Genomic DNA, 18,510 nt, shown 5'->3' with positions numbered 1-18,510 from the left:
AAATTGCTCAATCTCATTGAAAAACAATAAAAGTCACTCTGCAACCATACTTCCTTTTGGTACAGAGACTAGGCAAGGAAAATGCTAAACTGTTAAAAATATCCACTGATCAAAATTTAATATTTTTGGCAAGTTAACTTACACCACAACTGCCTTGAGAAACATTACCAATTAATTTTTAACTTGTAATTATGATCTAAGCATTTCAAACTGCCAGAATAACCCAGTCATCTTGGTATGTCACTGTTTAGTCTTAATTGACGGATGATTATCAAAGAGTTAAACTGAAAATGTGGTGCCGAATAGTCCTGAAAAAATGCCCTCAAAGTACTGCCGGAAGAACTTACCCTCTTCTACCATTCTTTGATGATAATCCACTACGCCTTTCATTCTTGTTTGCAGAATAATTTCTGTTAGACTTGTTCGCCCCACTATTGCTTCTACGATTCTGTCGATCTGTTCCTGGGCGCTGACTGGAGAAACTTCTTTTTGCAGCATCCCTCTTTGGAAGGAAGTTACTTTCGCCAGACTTTGTAGTCTGCAAGTTGATATCTATAATTTTCTTTTCATCTCTTTCACGCCTCTCATTGAAGTCACTGCTTTCAGAAGCAGTTTCCCATTCTTCGTTAGCCTGATCAGAAGAATTCTGATTGGATAAATCTGGTGACTTGCTTCCAGCTAAATCTAATGAGGTTGGATGTTCCTGCACATTACTATTAGAGTTTGTATTTATTATTGTTGCAGTGTGCTCATTTACTTTAGCTGCAGCTTCTCTCTCTTTCAAACGCCTGAATCTAGGTGGTTTATCTTGCCTTGGTGGTCGAGTGGGTCTTTGCTTACGGAGTTGGTCTCTGTTATGGTCAAATTTGCGTTCTGATTTAACAGGTCTCTTATCAAAAGGAAGAGGTTCAAAATGGTCTTTTTTTGTTTCCCCATCATCTCTCCTGGAAGGCTCTAATCTTGGAGACCATATTGAATTAGAAGGCCCTGACTTCCTCAATGACGCAGACCTTGAACCACCCCTGCCTCCTGTGCCCCTACCACCTCCTCTATACATCCCTCCCCTTCCACGTCTCGATGGTTCACCTCGAGGAAGAAAACCAGGTTTTGGCTTTGAGTCAACATCTTTTGAGACAGGTTTTTCTGACGATCTGTTATCCACCTTTAAGGTGCTTTCAGATCTAAAAGACTTTTGAACAGGTTTACTGTCTGGCCTTCCCTCTTTCTTCAGACATTTCCCTTTTGGTGGATTTTCTTTGTCAGAAATTGTTTCACTAGCACTTTCATGAGCTTCAGTATCAGAATCTGTTTCAGAGCCATGTTGTCTGCGACGCTTCGGAACCTCCTCAAAATCAGAACTTTCACTACGTGTTTCACTCTCCTCCCTTTGCCGAAAAGAAGATACATTCGATACATTTTCAGACCTTTGTCGTGACTCTCTGTAACGTGGATATTCCCGACTACGACCTCTTCCTCCACGTCCACGGCCACCGTAGGAACCTCTAAAGCTATGCCCTCGAGAATAGAATTCTCCACAACCTCTACCCCTGTATACCTGCTCAGGAAACCAGTCACGTTGTTCCCTAATCTCTTTCCGGTAGTTACGCGGGGGCAAACCAGAATCTCGCCTGGCTGAAAACCGGTTTTCAATATGTTGTTTATCTGAAACCTGATTTTTAACATGTGCTTTCTCTTGCTTTTCATCTTTCGATGTTTGATTTGAAACAGCTTGATTGTTGTTTGTTTTACCGACTGACGTAATTGTTGATGGAGTTTCTGTTTTATCAATTGATGGCTTTAGATCCTGGCCTGCTTTTTTAATCGCTGATGAGGAACTGTCCAAAGGAGATTTCTCAGTTTCTGGTTTAACAACTAATTTGTTTGCCTGTGATGGCTCTCTCCTTTCTGTTTTTGCAGCTTTATTGCCTTTTATTGGAATGGAATGACGTTCTTCTTTTTCCTTTCTTTGTTCACGTTCTTCTTTCATGTCTCTCAGAACAGGTTTTTTGATTGGACCAGAACGTCGCACAGGCCTCATGTGGCCTTCATCTCTCCTAGAACCAGGTCTAGGACCCCAACGTGTGTCATACCTGGACTCTCTCCTAAATGTCTTCTCAGTCTTTACTACTTCGAGTGTTTTACTTTCCTTTTTTGATTTTTCGTCTGGTTTGTCTATGTGGTCTTTTGATTCCGTAACCCTGTTTTGTACTTTAATTGTATTTGGCACAGAGTCAGTCTTTTGATCTTCCAATTTCAGCGAATGGTTGGACCCATGAGACAGGTTTCTTTTTAAAACTGTCCTGGTTTCTCCACGCAAAATTGGCTCCTCCTGTGAGCCACGAATCATACCAGAATCCACAGGTTCTAAGTTCCCAGGATCACCTACATTTTCAACCTGAACAGATTGCTCATCTTCCAGTGATTTGTTTGTAAACTTTCCTTTTTCATCATTAGTCTTGTCCCTGAATAGTTCCTGATTCAAATGTGGTGACAGCTGTCTCTTTTCTGTAGAGTAGGCATGCAACTTTCTCTCTTGTTCTGCAACTACTTCAGATCTAGAGAAAAATGGTAAAGCCATAATTACAAAAACAGTAGATAAGTTCTCTAACATATTACATTCATGTCATCATGAAACTTGAAATACTTAACATAAAATTATGCATGATTTCAATGAAAGTGACTTTTTTGTTCTTCTGATGGCTGTAGCCAGCAAGTGAGCTTGAAAATCACTGTCTACTTCAAAGACTAATTTCTGGTTCTCACCTTCATCCAAATATCCATTCAATACATCCAGTAGATAATGCTAATAACAATTGAACAGAAATTCAAGTGAATTTTAATCACCTCCTTCCTCAGTATGTTCTAGCCTGAGGAGGGTACTTTTGGGTTAAATTATGGTACCTTCACTACCAGTAGATTTCCAACACATTTAGTACCCAAAATTGAAGCCCTATTTCCATAAACCACAGATTTTGAAATGAGAACTTCAGAACAACTTTTCTTTGAGATTCCTACTTCAAAAACTTGCCTTAAATCTTTACTTTCTTCCACGACTACCGTAGGAGTGGTAGTTCGTTGTGGTTCAGTGTGAGGATAAGACTCTGACCCCCACACCAACTGAGGCTCAGCAGACTGAATGGTATGATCTCTGGTGGGACGCGATGGATGGTCAAATGTTTCAGATCCTGATCCAGAACTGTCAATTTGATCTCTCCTCATTAGCTTCGTTGGTATCATACCTGTAAGGAACAGGAGTTAAGTAACATTGCTACAACAAATTGATAGTGGCTGTGCTAAATATTAGTCACTAACAGTAAAATATCAGAGAAATGTTACTTTTATTACAAAAAAACAAATAATTAGAATTCACCTCTGGACTTAAATGAGGAGCAAGTTGACGAGAATTAATGAAATCAATTGAAGGCAAATTGGAAGGCTATGCCAATAATAACAACATTTAAAAAAGCACTATGGTATCTTCAGATATCTTTCTATAGGTCCAGTACTAAAATTACGAAAAACAGGAAACAAAAAGGGAAAAAAAGCAGACACCAGAAATCCTGAAATAGAAGAACGTGCTTAAAATGTGGTTAGTCAATATCTGTGAAGAGAGGGTAATGTTTCAGATCAATGACCCTTATTTTCAGCATTTCTTTTGTATTATACATGAAAAACATCTAACTTACAGAACAGCAACTGAATTCAAAATGCTTTCAATTTGTTCCACATACTACAAATGCATCAATTTGAATCAATTATCTCAGATCGGTTTTTAAACTTTTGTTTTAAATATCCACAATTCACAGTTCCCCTCCTCCAATTATTAATTCATTACCCAACATTTCTTTGCTAGTCAGATATACAGCTCCTGTTAAATTAGCCAGCAATGAAGCCAATGGCACTTTACAGTGAACACTTCTGAAAACGTAATACCACTCTTGCCCATTAGCTTAAAAATAATCTGTTCTCCCTATATCATTCAATATAAAGACGCCTGAGGAACTGAGCTTAAAATTGATTCCTTCCAGTTGTGATGAGAATACACATAAATTAAGATGTTTGCTGCCCTGGGCTAGCATCAGTGGCATCAGCAGTTGGTCTGCCACCTGTCCTCAGGGGAAGGAGAGATAAGGAACAATGAAGCAGCATCTGGAGATGTGTAATGAAGGGACGGGAGAGAGAGCTGTCTAGAGTGGCTCCCCCTTTGAACCCTGAACTGTTTGAAGTGATGGACAGGCGATACCCCAGCAGGGGGATAAAAAGGGACAGGTTCGCTAAGGCAGGACACACACGACACCCGAGGTAACGAGACCCTGGAAGCGATGCGCCTCTCACAAGTCGGTGGAAAGCTCTTGGACGGCTAATCGGGGGATCAGCCTTAAACGCACAGGGTGGAAAGGTACGATCAGCGGGAACCCGGTGTGTGTCCACCCTCGCTTGGGTGCAGGGTTCACTGCAGAGGATTGACTGCACCTGGAGGAGGGGTCACAGTCAGTGACCTCAGGTGACATCACAAAGGACCCGCCCGAAAGCTGCTTGTGAGCAATATCGCCGGTCTGTGAGTGGAAGCCGTTCTGAATGATCAGTCGTTCTCGTTCTCTCTCTCCCTGCCCCCACGTTGTCCATCGCCATGGCAACGATTACTGCAAACTGAACTAAATTGGACTGAACTTTGTGTCACTTTGAAATTGGTCATTTACCCCTAGACAACGATAGAGCTTGATTGATGCTGTTATCTTAATTCTGTGCACATGTGTGCTTATCATTGCTGAACTGTTGCATTTATTATCCTTTCGATTACTGTGTTGCTTGTTTCATTAATAAAACTTTCTTAGTTCTAGTAATCCAGACTCCAACTGAGTGATCCATTTCTGCTGGTTTGGCAACCCAATTACGGGGTACGTAACACAGTCCACATGATCACTTTTCACCAAGGGTCATTAGTTAGCAAATCCGAAGACTATTAATTTCACTTCTTTTAAATGCAGTTGCAAAGAAAATCATGGTTGCATAAAAACGTTATACAAATTTGAAACTTAAATTACTAACCAGGGTGAATTTGTGTCATGTCCATTGGTGGCCTTCCTGATATAATACGTGGATCCAAATAGGGCTGCATCATAATCCACCGTGGATCAAATCCCATTGAAGCCAAGTGCTGATGATGAGGAGCTAAGGGTGTCTGATATATAGGCCTATGCTGTGGAGGTGGTGGCACAGAAGCACCAGAAGGCTGAGGCTTGGCTTGGGTTTGGGTCTGAGACGGGGCTGGTGTTTGGGATTGTGTTTGTTGATGGATGCCTGATGGCTGCTGCTGCCATTGGTGTTGCTGCTGCTTCATCTGCTCCTGAAAAGGAATCTTCCTTAAATTATTTGAGCTATGAACCTTACCAGTAAAGATGCATATAAAGCAGGAAAATGCTGGAGATGCACAACAAGCCAAGAAGCAACTGTTGAAAGAGAAACAGCCAATGTTTCAGGTTCATCAAAACTGCGTGATTCAGATCAAATCTGGATCTGAAACCTTCCACAGCTGCTTTCTGTCCTATTAAGTACTTCTAGCATTTTCTACTTTAAGTTCAGATTTCTTGTGTCTGTAGTTCAACTGATTTTTCAAAGACATTAATATTGCAGCTTTATCAAATGACAATATCACATTATCTATTTGCAAATTAACAGGCATATCAAATATAGCAAGTTAACCAAAAAATAATGAGTTACTTGTTTTACATCAAACTCAGAAGTAGACTGCTGACTGCAAATGTGCATTTTTCACTTCCTATAGGAACGATCTTTAAAATAGAATAAAATTGTCAATTTCATTACAAACCTACAGTTTATTGAATTGTGTTTAACACTGATATTAATTTATTAAATAAGCATTTGGATATTGAGCAGATTCAAGAATTCAACTGCAAACTGTTACCCACAATAGCAGAAACAGTATACTTACACCAGGCAGCATCAGTTGGTACTAACTTCAAACTCAGATGAGATTTCTGTGGCTGATTAACTATTACAAAACCAAGTACTCACATCAATGCACATGGGCACACATCTTATATCGAAATACAACACCACCAGCCCCCACCTGTTGTCGCTGAAATCGTGGCGGCAATGACTTCTGAAACTGCTTTGAGTAACCTGTGGGAGCAGCAGGCCGCGCCTGGGAAGCCAAATCAACATCCACATCATTTGGCATTTGTGTGATCTCTTTTTCATTGAGAGGACTGTCCAGCTGATCAATGGGTAGAGAAACACCATCTGCCAATACAGAAATTCAAATTGTTTATTACTTTCTGCCTAGTAACCACATGAGCTACCCCTATGCTACTTCTTTGCCCCCGTCACTACCCCACCAAACAAAACACTATTCATTAAAGGGGGGGGGAAAGAGCAAAAAAGATCACAGTCCTATTTGCTTAACATCAGTTGTCAGGAAAATGTGAGGTAATTGCTAAGTGATACCAATGCGTGTAGAAGCATAATGATTCAGTAGAGCCAACATAGATTTATTAAAGTCAAAGAATGTTGAACAAATTTGTTGAGTTTTGAAGATGGCACTACTAGGATAGTGAATGCAGTATATTTTGATTTCTTAAAAGCATTTGTGTAATAAAACATAACATAAAACATTATTGCACAAGTTGAAGACAATGGTGTTATAAGTAACATATTGGCATGTATAGAGGATCTGTTGATAGAAAAAGAGAATTAGATAAGACCACCATATTCATGGTGCCAAGCTCACAGGTTAGGTACATAAGGAGTTTAAGGCTTAGGTGAAAGGACTGAAAGCAATGTATCAATGGTTGATGATACAAAGGTAGCTGTTACGAGAGGCAGCAACTACAAAATGAAAATATTATAATTCTGCTGAGTAAACAGATGGTAAGGACGTTTCTTTTAGTGGGGGAGTTAGGACCAGGGGTAACAGCCTCAGAGTAAAGAATATCCCTTTAGAATAGAGATGAGGAAGAGTTTCTTTAGCCAGAGGGTGGTGAATTCATTGCCATAGACAGCTAATGGAGGCCAAGTAATTGGGTACGTTTAAAGTGGTATCCCGCTGGGGTCTGTGTTGGTACACTTCTATTAACATTAAATGTCAATTACTTAGATGAAGGAATTAATGGTTTTGCAGCCAAGTTTGCGGAACATACAAAAATAGGTAGAGAGTCAGATAGTGTTGAGGAAGCAAGAGTGTTGGCAGAAGGACTTGGATTGGTGGACTGGCCAAAGAAGTGGCAGACGGAATATAGTGTAGGAAGTACATGGTCATGTATTTTGGCAGAAGGAATAAAGGCATGGACTATTTTATAAATGGAAAGAAAATTCAAAAATCAAGGTACAAAAGAATTATTAGTCTTTGTGCAGGATTGCCTAAATGTTAACTTGTTGGTGGTTAAGAAGGTAAATGCAATACTGGGATTCATTTTGAAAGGACTAGAATACAAGAACAAGACTATAATGCTGAGGTTTATAAGGGATTAGTCAGACCACATGGAGTACTTGAACAATTTTGGGCCCCTTATCTAAGAAAAGATGTTCTGCCATTGGAGAAGGCCCAGAGGAGGTTCATGAGAATGATCCCAGGAATGAAGGGGTTAACATATGAGGAGCTTTTGATAGCTCTGGGGCCTGTACTCACTGGAGTTTAGAAGAATGAGGGGAGGATCACATTGGAATCTACTTGATACTGAAAGGCCTAGATAGAGTAAATGTGGAGATGATGTTGCCTATAATAGGGGAGTCTAGGACCAGAGGGTATAGCCTCAGAATTGACAGATGTCCATTTAGAACAGAGATTAGGAAAAAAATTCTTCAGCCAGAGTGTGGCGAATCTGTGCAATTCATTGGCTGTGCAGGAAAAGGGATTGGGTATATTTAAGGTGGAGGTTGATAGGTTTTTGATTAGTAAGGATGTCAAATGTGATGGGATGAAGGCAAGAGAATGGGGTTGAGAGGAATAATAAATCATGAATGATGTAACAGCAGACGTGGTCTGAATGGCCTAATTCTGCTCCTATGTCTTATAGCCTTATATAACAAATAACAGCAAAGGTGAAGTTTTCTATTTTTGAAGCATGTATAGAAAAGTATTATTTAAATATTGCCAGACTGTTCAATGCTGCTGTTTTGAATAATCTAGATATCTACAAGATTAACATAACGCAAGGAAGCAAATGTGATGTTGGCGTTAATACCAATGGAATGTGTACAGGACCGTTTGTGGCAACAAGATCACCCAGAATACTGTGCACTGCCTTATTTATGGAAAGATATATGACAAAGAGTTCTTAGATTAACTACTAGGATAAGGAAGTTGCCTCATGGAAAACTGGGCAGAAAGGCCCATATTCACTCATGTTTAGAAAAACAAGTGGCCATCTTTTTGAAATACAACATCAAGAGGGGTAAATGCTTTGAGAATATTGCTGCTGGTAGAGTAGGCTAGGATTGGGAGCTCCAGCTCTTTAATGCATGCATCAATATTTGTAATAAGGGGACCAAGTGCAATATTTCCACCGCTGTTGTTACAAAGCTGCGGAGTAGTGTGGCCTGTTAAAAAGGTAGAGGGGCTTCAGGGCAACTGAGGGAAAACAAAATAGATAAGCACATGGCAGACTGCAAAATATGAGATCATCAATTTTGGCAATAAAAAACAGAATGTTGTAAATGGTTAAAGAAGGTGGTGTTTAGAAAGTCACAAATCACTGAAGTACATACAAATGTTCATACAGATACAGCAGGCAATTTAGATAAACTTTTATTGCAAACAGATGAGTGCAAGAGTAGTCTCACCAAGGCTCTATTACAACATTGGAATACAGTATGCAAATCTGTCCTCTTTACCCTACATACAATAGAGGAAGTGCAACAATTGCTTACCATACTGAAATTGAGGAATGTATGGTTAAAGTACAAAAGCGGTGCATTGGCCACATTGCTAAAGTGCTGGAGTAGACACAAGGAGCCTTCTCTTGCTTCTAAGTATGTTTTCAAAATCTCAGTAGTAAGGGGTCAACTGGAGCAGAGGCCAAAGATCGGATCAACTATTTTACTGAAATGCAGAACGAGTGTGGGGTACTACGTGACCAACTCTTACTCCCACTGATGTCTCTACTGAAGTCTAATACCAAGTTACCCAATCATCCTGGAATACATTTCACTTAAAACAGGTATGGCCAAAGACAGAGCAAAAGGTCACGACAGAACAACTTAATTCTAGACTGGAAGCCAAGCAGAGCAGATCAGTGGGCTAAACGGGCTAACACTGCTCCTACACCTTTTGGTCTTCCGTCTTATGTTAGAAGACTGAGAAAAATAATCCAAAAGACTAATCCCAGTTAAATATTTGGAAATGGGCTGTAGAGTGCAGTACTATTTTAGAAGAAACTTCAAAAATCTATTTTCTATTCCCTCCCCAATCGAGAACCAGTTCATAAGATAATGCCTTACCTCCAATCAGGAAATAAAATCTCAGATCTTGTCAGTAAAATATCAACGGACTAAACAGTCATGGGGCATTTTCCCTATATGTTCATACAGACTTTAATCTATATTACTCCCAATTCCTGCATTACATCCATATTCTGTGTGTCTTAAGTATATAGTGGTCATCCCTGATTCCATGACAACCTCTGGGCAGTAAGTTCCAGATATCTCCCATTCTGGATGTGGGAGAAAAATCCTTCAACTCAAACCCCTTTTGAAATTCCTGCCTCTTGCCTTAAACCTATGCTCTCTTGTTTTTGCTACCCTTACTATGGGACCAAGATCCCGACCATCCTATTTATGCCGCTCTATCGTCATCCCTTAGCCTCCTTCACTCCATGCCTCTAAGCTTCAGATAGCATATTTTGTTTCAACATACCTCATTATTAACAGTTTCCTAAATATTTAACCACATTAATCTACCCACATTTTCTTCTGAAAATGAAGTACCTGATTCAGTTTGAGTGCTGCTCTCATTCTCTGTTTGTTGGTCTTTGAAAACAGACTCATTACACGACTCTTCCTTGATTTTCTCAATCTCTCCCTCTCCTTCATTTGTATTTTCCTCCTTTTCCTGTGGGCAATCCTTTGCCTCTTCAGTCTCTTGTTGCTGTGCTTTCTCTTTTTCCAGTGGTTGTTCCTTTTCCACCTCTTTTTTCTCCTCATTTATCTCTGATAGCTCTTCTTCCTTTTGCTGATGGTTTTCGATCTTTACTGACTCCTCCAGTTGCTCCTTTACTTTTTCCTGTTCTTTTATTGTTTCCTTCTGTTGCTCCTTTTCCTGTTCCTTTTGCTGTTCTTCTTTGATTTCCTTCTCCCGTTGTACCTTCTCTTTCATCTTTGCTTTTTCTTTTTCATTTTCCTTTGCCTTTTTTTCTTGAGTTCCAAACTTTTCATCAAGTTTTTTGAGTTTTGCTGCACAAGCTGCTAACCTTTGCTCCTCCATTCGCCTCTCTTCCTCCTCACGTCTTTTCCGAGCTCTTTCAACTGCAGCAGAAACATCAGAATTTGAGGCCTTTCTTCTTTGTCGCCAAGCTTCATCACCATCACAAGGTAATAGGGGTTTGATAGGATGCTTTCCTGGCCCAATTTGACGATTGGGAGGTAGGTGCTGTGATTTAATTGGAGAAAAAGTACAATTAAGTCACTCTTCAACAACTCAAAATTAACAGATGTCATTTTACAATAAAATTTGATATAGTAACTTAATTATAATATAGTATGTTGCACTTTTTTCTGTACTGCTTTGTTCTCTAGGTTACCTGGGAAGCTGGTTTCTGATTAACAGAAACATTTCCTAGTCCTCGCAAGTCTCGTGTTGCAGTTTGCAATGATGTCCGTCCAAACTCCTACAGAATAAACAACTATTAGCATTTTATTCAAAACTGTCCCTTAAAATGGGGGGAAAAATGAAATACTCAGACCTGAAATGGACAGGTTAGATGTCACTGAACAACCTGACCAGTCTTAACATTTAAGAAAATGGAACAAAAGTATGTGTGTCAAAAGTGCCAGCCTGTTTTGCTTTTCCAAATACCTTCCATTCCAATATAAGGAAATTTAAAGATCTACTCTTATCCAGTACAACACCAGGATGTAACTTATGGTCTAGGAGGCTTGTAATCCAGACTCTATGGACATTTCTAGAGACTGGAGTAAAACAAACTGGTTGTTGAACATCTTATGGTTTCAGAGGTGTAGATATGAGAAAATACATGACTCAAAAATTGCACGTTCAGGGGAATACATCAACATATTCGTGGGCTCAATAAATCATGCAACACAACCTATAAAATGGCTCAAGATCTTGAAGAATGACATGACTGCATATTTTACCTAGCGTCACACAATCAAGGAATTCTGAACTTAACTACCTGGCGATCCGACTGTGGGTCTCTATTTGAAGAACTGTTGTTCGGTGAAAGTGGAGCTGTTTGTAATGTTGCACGCTCAACAGCCGCATCTTTTCCAACAGGACACTCTGTTTCTTTCCGGACATCAGGACTCTCAGCAGTTCTTGATCCTAGGCTTTCCGTTTTGCCAGTCTGCTCAGCACTGTAACCATCCAAAGAAATCAAACTTCAGTAGTCTCCAAAACACTAATCCAAACTAAACCTAATAAACATCTCCACATTCCAAACTCCACCCTCCAAATTCACACCAGTTGAATCAATTGAATAGAATCAATTTGACTTTAAACCTCAAACTATAAAGCTTACTCTATCTACCACATAGAACAGGAAAAGAATATTCCTAAAATAACATTAAACTGCAGTATTTCTTCGGGGTGGGTCAGGCAAACTATTGGCCCAATGCTGACACGAGGAAATCTGCAGATGCTGGAAATTCAAGCAACACACACAAAAAATGCTGGTGAACGCAGCAGGCCAGGCAGCATCTACAGGAAGAGGTACAGTCGACGTTTCAGGCCAGGACCCTTTGTCAGGCCTAACTGAAAGAAGAGATAGTAAGAGATTTGAAAGTGGGAGGGGGAGGGGGAGATTTGAAATGAGCAAGTCTGATCAAAATGTGGTTGAAAAGTTGAATGGCCGAAGAAATTATAGATGGAGAGCAGTGAGAGAGGGTTTCACTAAACTCCTGAAGAGAAGATCTAAACTTCTTCAGTGTAGGCATCACTGGAAGAGGTGTCGCAGTAGTGAATTTAAAAATGCAGACACAAAGAAATCTGCAAATGCTGGAAATTCAAGCCACACACACAAAAAATGCTGGTGAACACAGCAGGCCAGGCAGCATCTAGGAAGAGGTACAGTCGACGTATTGGGCCAGGACCCTTCGTCAGGACTAACTGAAAGAAAAGATAGTAAGAGATTTGAAAGTGGAGGGGGAGATCAGAAATGAGCGATTTCCAGCATCTGCAGATTTCCTGGTAAATCAGTTGAATTTGTTGCCATGTCGCTGTGGAGGCCACTTTAAAGCAGGGGTTGATAGGTTCTTAATTAGTAAGGGCAACAAAGATTAGAGAGCGAAGGCAGAAGAATGAGGTTGAGAGGGATAAGTCAGTGGAGAAATGTTGGAACAGTCTCAATGGGTTGAATGGCCTAATTCTGCTTGTTTGTCTTATGGATTGAAGACATTAAGAGAATGGTATTGTTGGCCTAGACCGAAATGAAAAGTGAAGCCATGTGCTTCCCCCTTAATTTAACCTGTATCTATTACAACCAGTTTAAAATACAAACACTCAGGACAATCAATAAGATTAAGCGCTTGAGGATCATCAAATGTATCATGGCGCTAAATAATATTAAACTAAAAACAGAGGACTTCAAAAATGAGAAAATAATTATTTCACAGCATTAAAAATCAAAAAGAATTGGCTCTGGAAATTCTGCTACACTCAAATGGAAATAAAACTGATGGACTTTTGTTACAATTCAAATCTAACTGGCCACTCATTAGATTTTTAAAACACTGACAGTTTGTACTCCATTTAGAAAATAATTCATACCACTTTTCATTTTTGTCTTCTGTGGATCCTCCCTCATCATCGTCACTGAAATTTAGTTTCTCAGTGTAATCCACCTCAGATTGGGCCCCTGAATAGAAGAAACACTTAATTCAATTCCTCAATTTTGATTTCTGCTGGAAATTGATCCAACATTTGATGGTTTTACCTGCCCAGCCATCATCTGCTTCAGTATCCAGGTTATCAAGTTCTTTCAAATCATTTGCACTAATAATGGAGGGCCTTTCAAGGAGGTCAAGAGCCCACTGAGAATTTACTGGCCTTGTGGAAGTTTGGTTCCTAAATGATATTTGAAGGTTTGGAAGAAAAATAATTTTTAGACATACATATATATATATATATATATATACACACTAGAAGTCAAAACTAGTTTAATGGCTGTTAAATAAACTTTACACCATGAATATATCCAGAGTTTAAATTAATTAAAGCAAAGCATGTACAGAAGAGAAAAACCAATTTGTTATCAAATGGAATAATACTCTACATTTGTTAAATAAAAAGCAGTCTGATAATGTCTATACTTAACTTTGATATTGATAGCATCTGCCTATCTCAAAGGATAACGGAGTGAAAGTGACATGAACTCTCTAGGGCACAAACCTGGGCGGAAGGTATGGAGATTCTGGGATGCCCAGTCATCAAGATCTCCCTCTCATCCTTACCAGTGCAGTCCAATACGTTGGCACCAGTTTGGCTACAGGAGCTGCCAGAAGACTGTTCAGTGACTTCCAGCCAGTCCAGATTTTCTGTCTGGGTTTACTCCTGTAGCCTTCAACTCTCCCAAGGCTGCCCATAAGGCAGTGGGGCTAGTTACCCATAGTTGGGGATACAGTTCATATATTTAATAATATATGCATAACCTGGCTCTTCAACTTGCTAAACAAATGTGCAACGGTTTTATACCATGAGCTATGAAATGTTAATGGTACATAACTGTGGACTCAAGCTTATTCAATTTTCATCGTGAACAGAGTTTCTCTTTTTTTGAATGAAAGAGGGAGGTATTTCTAGTCTTAACAGAGTATTCCCTTACTTTAAAAGGGCATCTAAAGCTAATGCTAAAATAATACTAAAATGTCAAGCACATTAGAGATTTGAAAATTTAAACAATTACTGTTTCCAATGCAACAATCACTAGAATTTCAGTTATCATTTTATCCAGAAAAAGAGTACAAAAATCATCTGCCCTAATTTTTCATTTTTATGAAAACAAAATTATCCTATTATCCTCAGAAGCATGAATTTTGTCTATGTTTTGAAAATGTAGAATTCTTACTTGGTATTTGGTGCTGGGTATGGCAACCGATATGACCCTTGCATTTTTGCAGGTGGGTAAGACATCTGAAAAAAGCAAAGGAAGAAAGTACACTTGCATAAATGTTCATAGTTTAACTTACAAGAGAGAAAAATCATTCATACATCACAAATTCTAATCTGAATTTTAACTTCCTACATAATTCAATTGTGATTGCAAACAATGCTTTTAAGATGTAGACTTTGACAACAAGATTGTTATACAGCGCTCTCAATTTGGTCAAGGTGCTTCAAGATATTTTGTATGTGCATTGCAAATGGCAAAAATGATTCTAAAAATAAGTACTGAATGCACTGTTAAAGAGATGAACTATAAAGCCAAGGCATGGAGTTGTTTAAGGTAAAGGTAGCTGAATCTTCATAAGGAAATTAGGGGTACATTTATAATAAAGAAAAATAATGAACGTTTGTGTTGTTTCACCTTTGACTCATCTCAAAAATAATTTGCTTGATTAATTTGTGGGCTCATCTAGCATATAATTACTGAAAGCAATTTGATCATAGTAGTTTCAAAGGTAAATCACTGCTGAGTGCAGGCTTGACAATCTTTTTCTAATTGTTATTAATAGGTTAAAAAAAATCAAACAATTTAAAACATTTCTTTGGAGAGAAGATAGAATGTAAAATTTTCTTAATTTGCCCAAGAAATTCAAAATTCTGCTATTTTTCAATGGATACAATCCTGCCTTAATCTTGATTTCATTTTACACTATGAATAACAAGGATCAACACCTCACATATTGTATATTTCAAAACTCTTATTTCTAACAATAAGCTTACATAGTATAACCATTGTCATAAATATAAGACAATATTAAGTACCTGTCAGAAGCACCACCCTTTGAGCGAAATGTCAAAAATCTCATTTTTATTCAATATATAAGCCTTTAATAAAAAAAATTCTCTTTCCACCTTTAGTCCATCAATTTACTTAACTTGTCATTCTCCCTTCAATCCATCAGACTCTGCCATGCTTCAATTCTGATATGCCTGCAACACAACTACACAGGAGGATAGCTGGGCACCATTTAGCCCATCATGCATGTTATCTTTGATGGAACTACCAAACATCCCATTCCTGCATTTATGCAATTGTTCTGCAATTCTCTTGCTTCTACTTTTAAGACATTAATTTTGAATGTTACCATTAAAGGACTTCTATCACTGTTTCAATCACCCTGGATAACGAATCAGTGTATAAAGCACAACTTCAGTTAGCTTAGAAATTAGTTTGAACTTGTGTGTCTTAATTATTAATCTTTTCTTACGATCATTATTCATTCAGTTGACATCATTCCTAATTCTGACCATCTGCCCTCTAATCCTTCCTATGATTTCCTGCAGTATTTTCACAAAACTGATTTCTCTCATCTCTGGTAGCAGTCAAGTACACACTTGCACAACTGAAAGCATACAAAATACCCTGTAATTCTCCTAAAGAACCTGGAATCAAGTAATCACTATTCTGCAAGACTTTTCGGACATCTTGAAGGCATGCAGGGAGGTATCACCTTTCGGGGCTGGGGTAGAGTTATACATATATAGTCGTCTTTATAGCAAGAGATTAGTACTTACATACGGTGTCATTATTCCTCTAAATTGTGGTGCAGGTGAGATAACCAGCTGTCCATTTATCTTAGTTAGAGGCAAAGATGTCTTTTCTCGTATATCGCGTTTATCAAGACCCCTGAATCCATCATTCAGTTCTGGTATTGGCATTCTGGTTCCACCATCTTCTAAATTAGTGGGCTTTCCATCTTGTTCCATTACTGTTTTTCCTCCAACATCTCTCCAAGTAGCAACATCTGCATGGTACAAATTTAAGTTAAGTTCTATATTGTATTGAGTGGGATCATTTAGAAACACACCCAGATCGTTCCTCTGAAGCCTCAATGTATCTCAAGTCCTAGAATCAGAAAAATACAGAATAGAAATTGTCCCTTTAACCCACCATTCTGACCATAAAGCCATTTACATTCACCTTACAAAAGAAGTCACGTTTTATTATCCACATATTCCTATCAAGTCCCAAGATTCTGTCACCTGCAAACTTGGTAGATTTTACAGTGGCCAATTAAGCTACAAACCTGTGTGTGTGTGTGTTTTTTTTGGATGTGGGAGGAAACTGTAGTGCAGTGTCCTTTTCCCTCAAAACATAGCAACGTGCATTACTGACAAAAAGTTCAACTTTTGTCTCATCTGTCCACAGAACATTGTCCCAGAAGTGTTGTGGAACACCCAGGTGGTCTTTTGCAAACTTGAGACGTGTAGCAATTTTTTTTTTTGGGAGAGCAGCAACTTGCAACTCTATAATTCTTCATCCAAGGTCCCTGAAAGCTGTTTTGATTGAGGTATGCTGCACATAAACAGATTTTTCTCGAGAACAGCAGGCTCTGCTAGGGACCCGACTTTGTGTTTCTTTTTTTTATATAGGGTAGGGCACCTCTACAACCTACACCTCCAATCTCATCTCATTGATTGGAACACCTGACTCCAAAAAGCTTTTGTAGAAGGCATTAGCCCAGGTTCACTTACTTTTCCAACAAATACATGTAATATTAGATCATTTTTTCTCATTAAATAAATTAAGTATAATGCTTTTGTGTTATTTAATTGGGTTCTCTTCAACCAGTTTTAGAACTTGCGCGAAGATCTGATCACATTTTAGGTCACAGTTATGCAGAAATAAAGAAAATTCTACAGGGTCCACAAACTTTCTACCACCACTGTATGTCATCATAACATAGCTGCAAGCTTTCCAAAATGGGAATCGCCCTGAATTTTTTTTTTGTTTTAATAGGATCAGTCTGATTTCTTCACAACTGCACAGGACAGTACCTGCTCCAACTGCCAAGCAGAGACTGCACTGCTGTATAATGCATGACAGGAAAAAGTACAACCTGATGGGGTAAAATGATGCAGAGCTGGAGGAGACATGTGTGAAGCAAAAATATCGGCGTAGATTTGCAGGAAAAAAATAGCCCGTGTTAAGAGTGGCTGGTATGGAACTTTAGTTAACTCACAGTCTCCATCTATACACAGTAGCATAGCAGTCAGCACGACATTATTACACCTCAGGGCAGAGTTTGGAGTTCAGTTCTGGTGCTACCTGTAAAGAATGTGTATATTCTCCCAGTGACCGAGTGGGTTTCCTCTGGGGACTCCAGTTTCCTTCCACAGTCCAGACATACTGGTTAGTAGGTTAATTGGTCATTGTAAATTGTCCTGTGATTAGGGTAGGGTTAGATAGGTGGGTTGCTGGGTTGTGCAGCTCATTGGGCCAGAAGGGTTTGTTCCGCGCTGCACCTTGAAATAAATAAATAAAATAACCTGAACTACATGGGGAGAGCCAACTGAATTGTTCATCCATGTACTGCGAAATCTGGCAAGGAACAGCAAGATCCATTAAAGATGCAAAATACAAGAATTTTTTTGAAGTTTAAGTGAAATTTAAGCAATTTGTCATTTTTTCCTAAACTTTATACTTAGAATCCCAAGTCAAACAAATAGGTATGCTGACCTCTGCCTTGTACAGGTCTGGAGAATTGTACTAACCCAGCGTAACATGAAGAATCTCAAAATAAATGTGCTCTGCTGTATCAGCTACTGAAGTCACTGTGATTTCATGTAACTCAAACTTTTTTTTTTGAGGCCTAAACACATAGGTAGGGGAAGAATTTTTAAAGACTAAGATTACTACACTTGCCCCATCATGAAATGTTCCTACAACCAATGATCTCACTTTAAGGACTCTATCTCTTGTTCTCATTATTTATTGCTATTTATTTATATCTGCATTCGTACAGTTTGTTGCCTCTGGTTCCATCCTTTTATAGCTACTATTCTACAGATTTGATGAGTATGCCCACAAGAAAATTATTCTCAGGGTGGTATATGATGACATATATATACTCTGAAAATAAAATGAACATGTAGATTGAGTTATGATACTGACCTGACAATCCAATTGTACAGCACAGGGCTACCCAGCTTAACACCCATCGTATGTTTAAAGCCGTACGCAAGAATAAACATTTGGGAGACCAGCAGGATGGATTTGCCAGCTGCAGGCATCATCTTCTGTATGAAACTTGGTTCACAGTTGCATTTCCGATTTGTGAGTTGTCTGGGTTACGAAGAATTCACAGGGATAGAACCCTGTCATAACTTGGAAGACTAGTAGTTGCCTGGATCATTCTATGAAACTACTGTCA

At 38.9% G+C, this 18,510-nt stretch overlaps 1 protein-coding gene across 13 annotated transcripts in view; it reads right to left on the bottom strand.

Moving 5' to 3' along the window:
* The window catches only part of prrc2c (proline-rich coiled-coil 2C), a 97,328-nt gene that overhangs the window by 39,708 nt on the left and 39,110 nt on the right, over positions 1 to 18,510 (bottom strand). For 12 of the 13 annotated variants that reach the window (XM_072274243.1, XM_072274252.1, XM_072274250.1 and 9 more), the window contains exons 6-16: positions 15,872 to 16,101; positions 14,259 to 14,323; positions 13,128 to 13,258; positions 12,962 to 13,049; positions 11,370 to 11,550; positions 10,758 to 10,844; positions 9,946 to 10,606; positions 6,092 to 6,264; positions 5,050 to 5,347; positions 3,029 to 3,239; positions 348 to 2,555 (exon numbers count right to left, since the gene is read on the bottom strand). In XM_072274243.1, coding sequence (XP_072130344.1) covers positions 348 to 2,555; positions 3,029 to 3,239; positions 5,050 to 5,347; positions 6,092 to 6,264; positions 9,946 to 10,606; positions 10,758 to 10,844; positions 11,370 to 11,550; positions 12,962 to 13,049; positions 13,128 to 13,258; positions 14,259 to 14,323; positions 15,872 to 16,101 — 4,333 coding nt within the window. The remainder of the gene's footprint in view (positions 1 to 347; positions 2,556 to 3,028; positions 3,240 to 5,049; positions 5,348 to 6,091; positions 6,265 to 9,945; positions 10,607 to 10,757; positions 10,845 to 11,369; positions 11,551 to 12,961; positions 13,050 to 13,127; positions 13,259 to 14,258; positions 14,324 to 15,871; positions 16,102 to 18,510) is intronic. The other variant, XM_072274246.1, reaches the window with a different exon arrangement.

The sequence above is a fragment of the Mobula birostris genome, chromosome 12, assembly GCF_030028105.1.
Source record: "Mobula birostris isolate sMobBir1 chromosome 12, sMobBir1.hap1, whole genome shotgun sequence".
In the NCBI taxonomy this organism is placed as follows: Eukaryota; Metazoa; Chordata; class Chondrichthyes; order Myliobatiformes; family Myliobatidae; genus Mobula; species Mobula birostris.
Note: the sequence above shows the minus strand (reverse complement) of the source record. Positions and strands in the feature narration are given on the sequence as shown.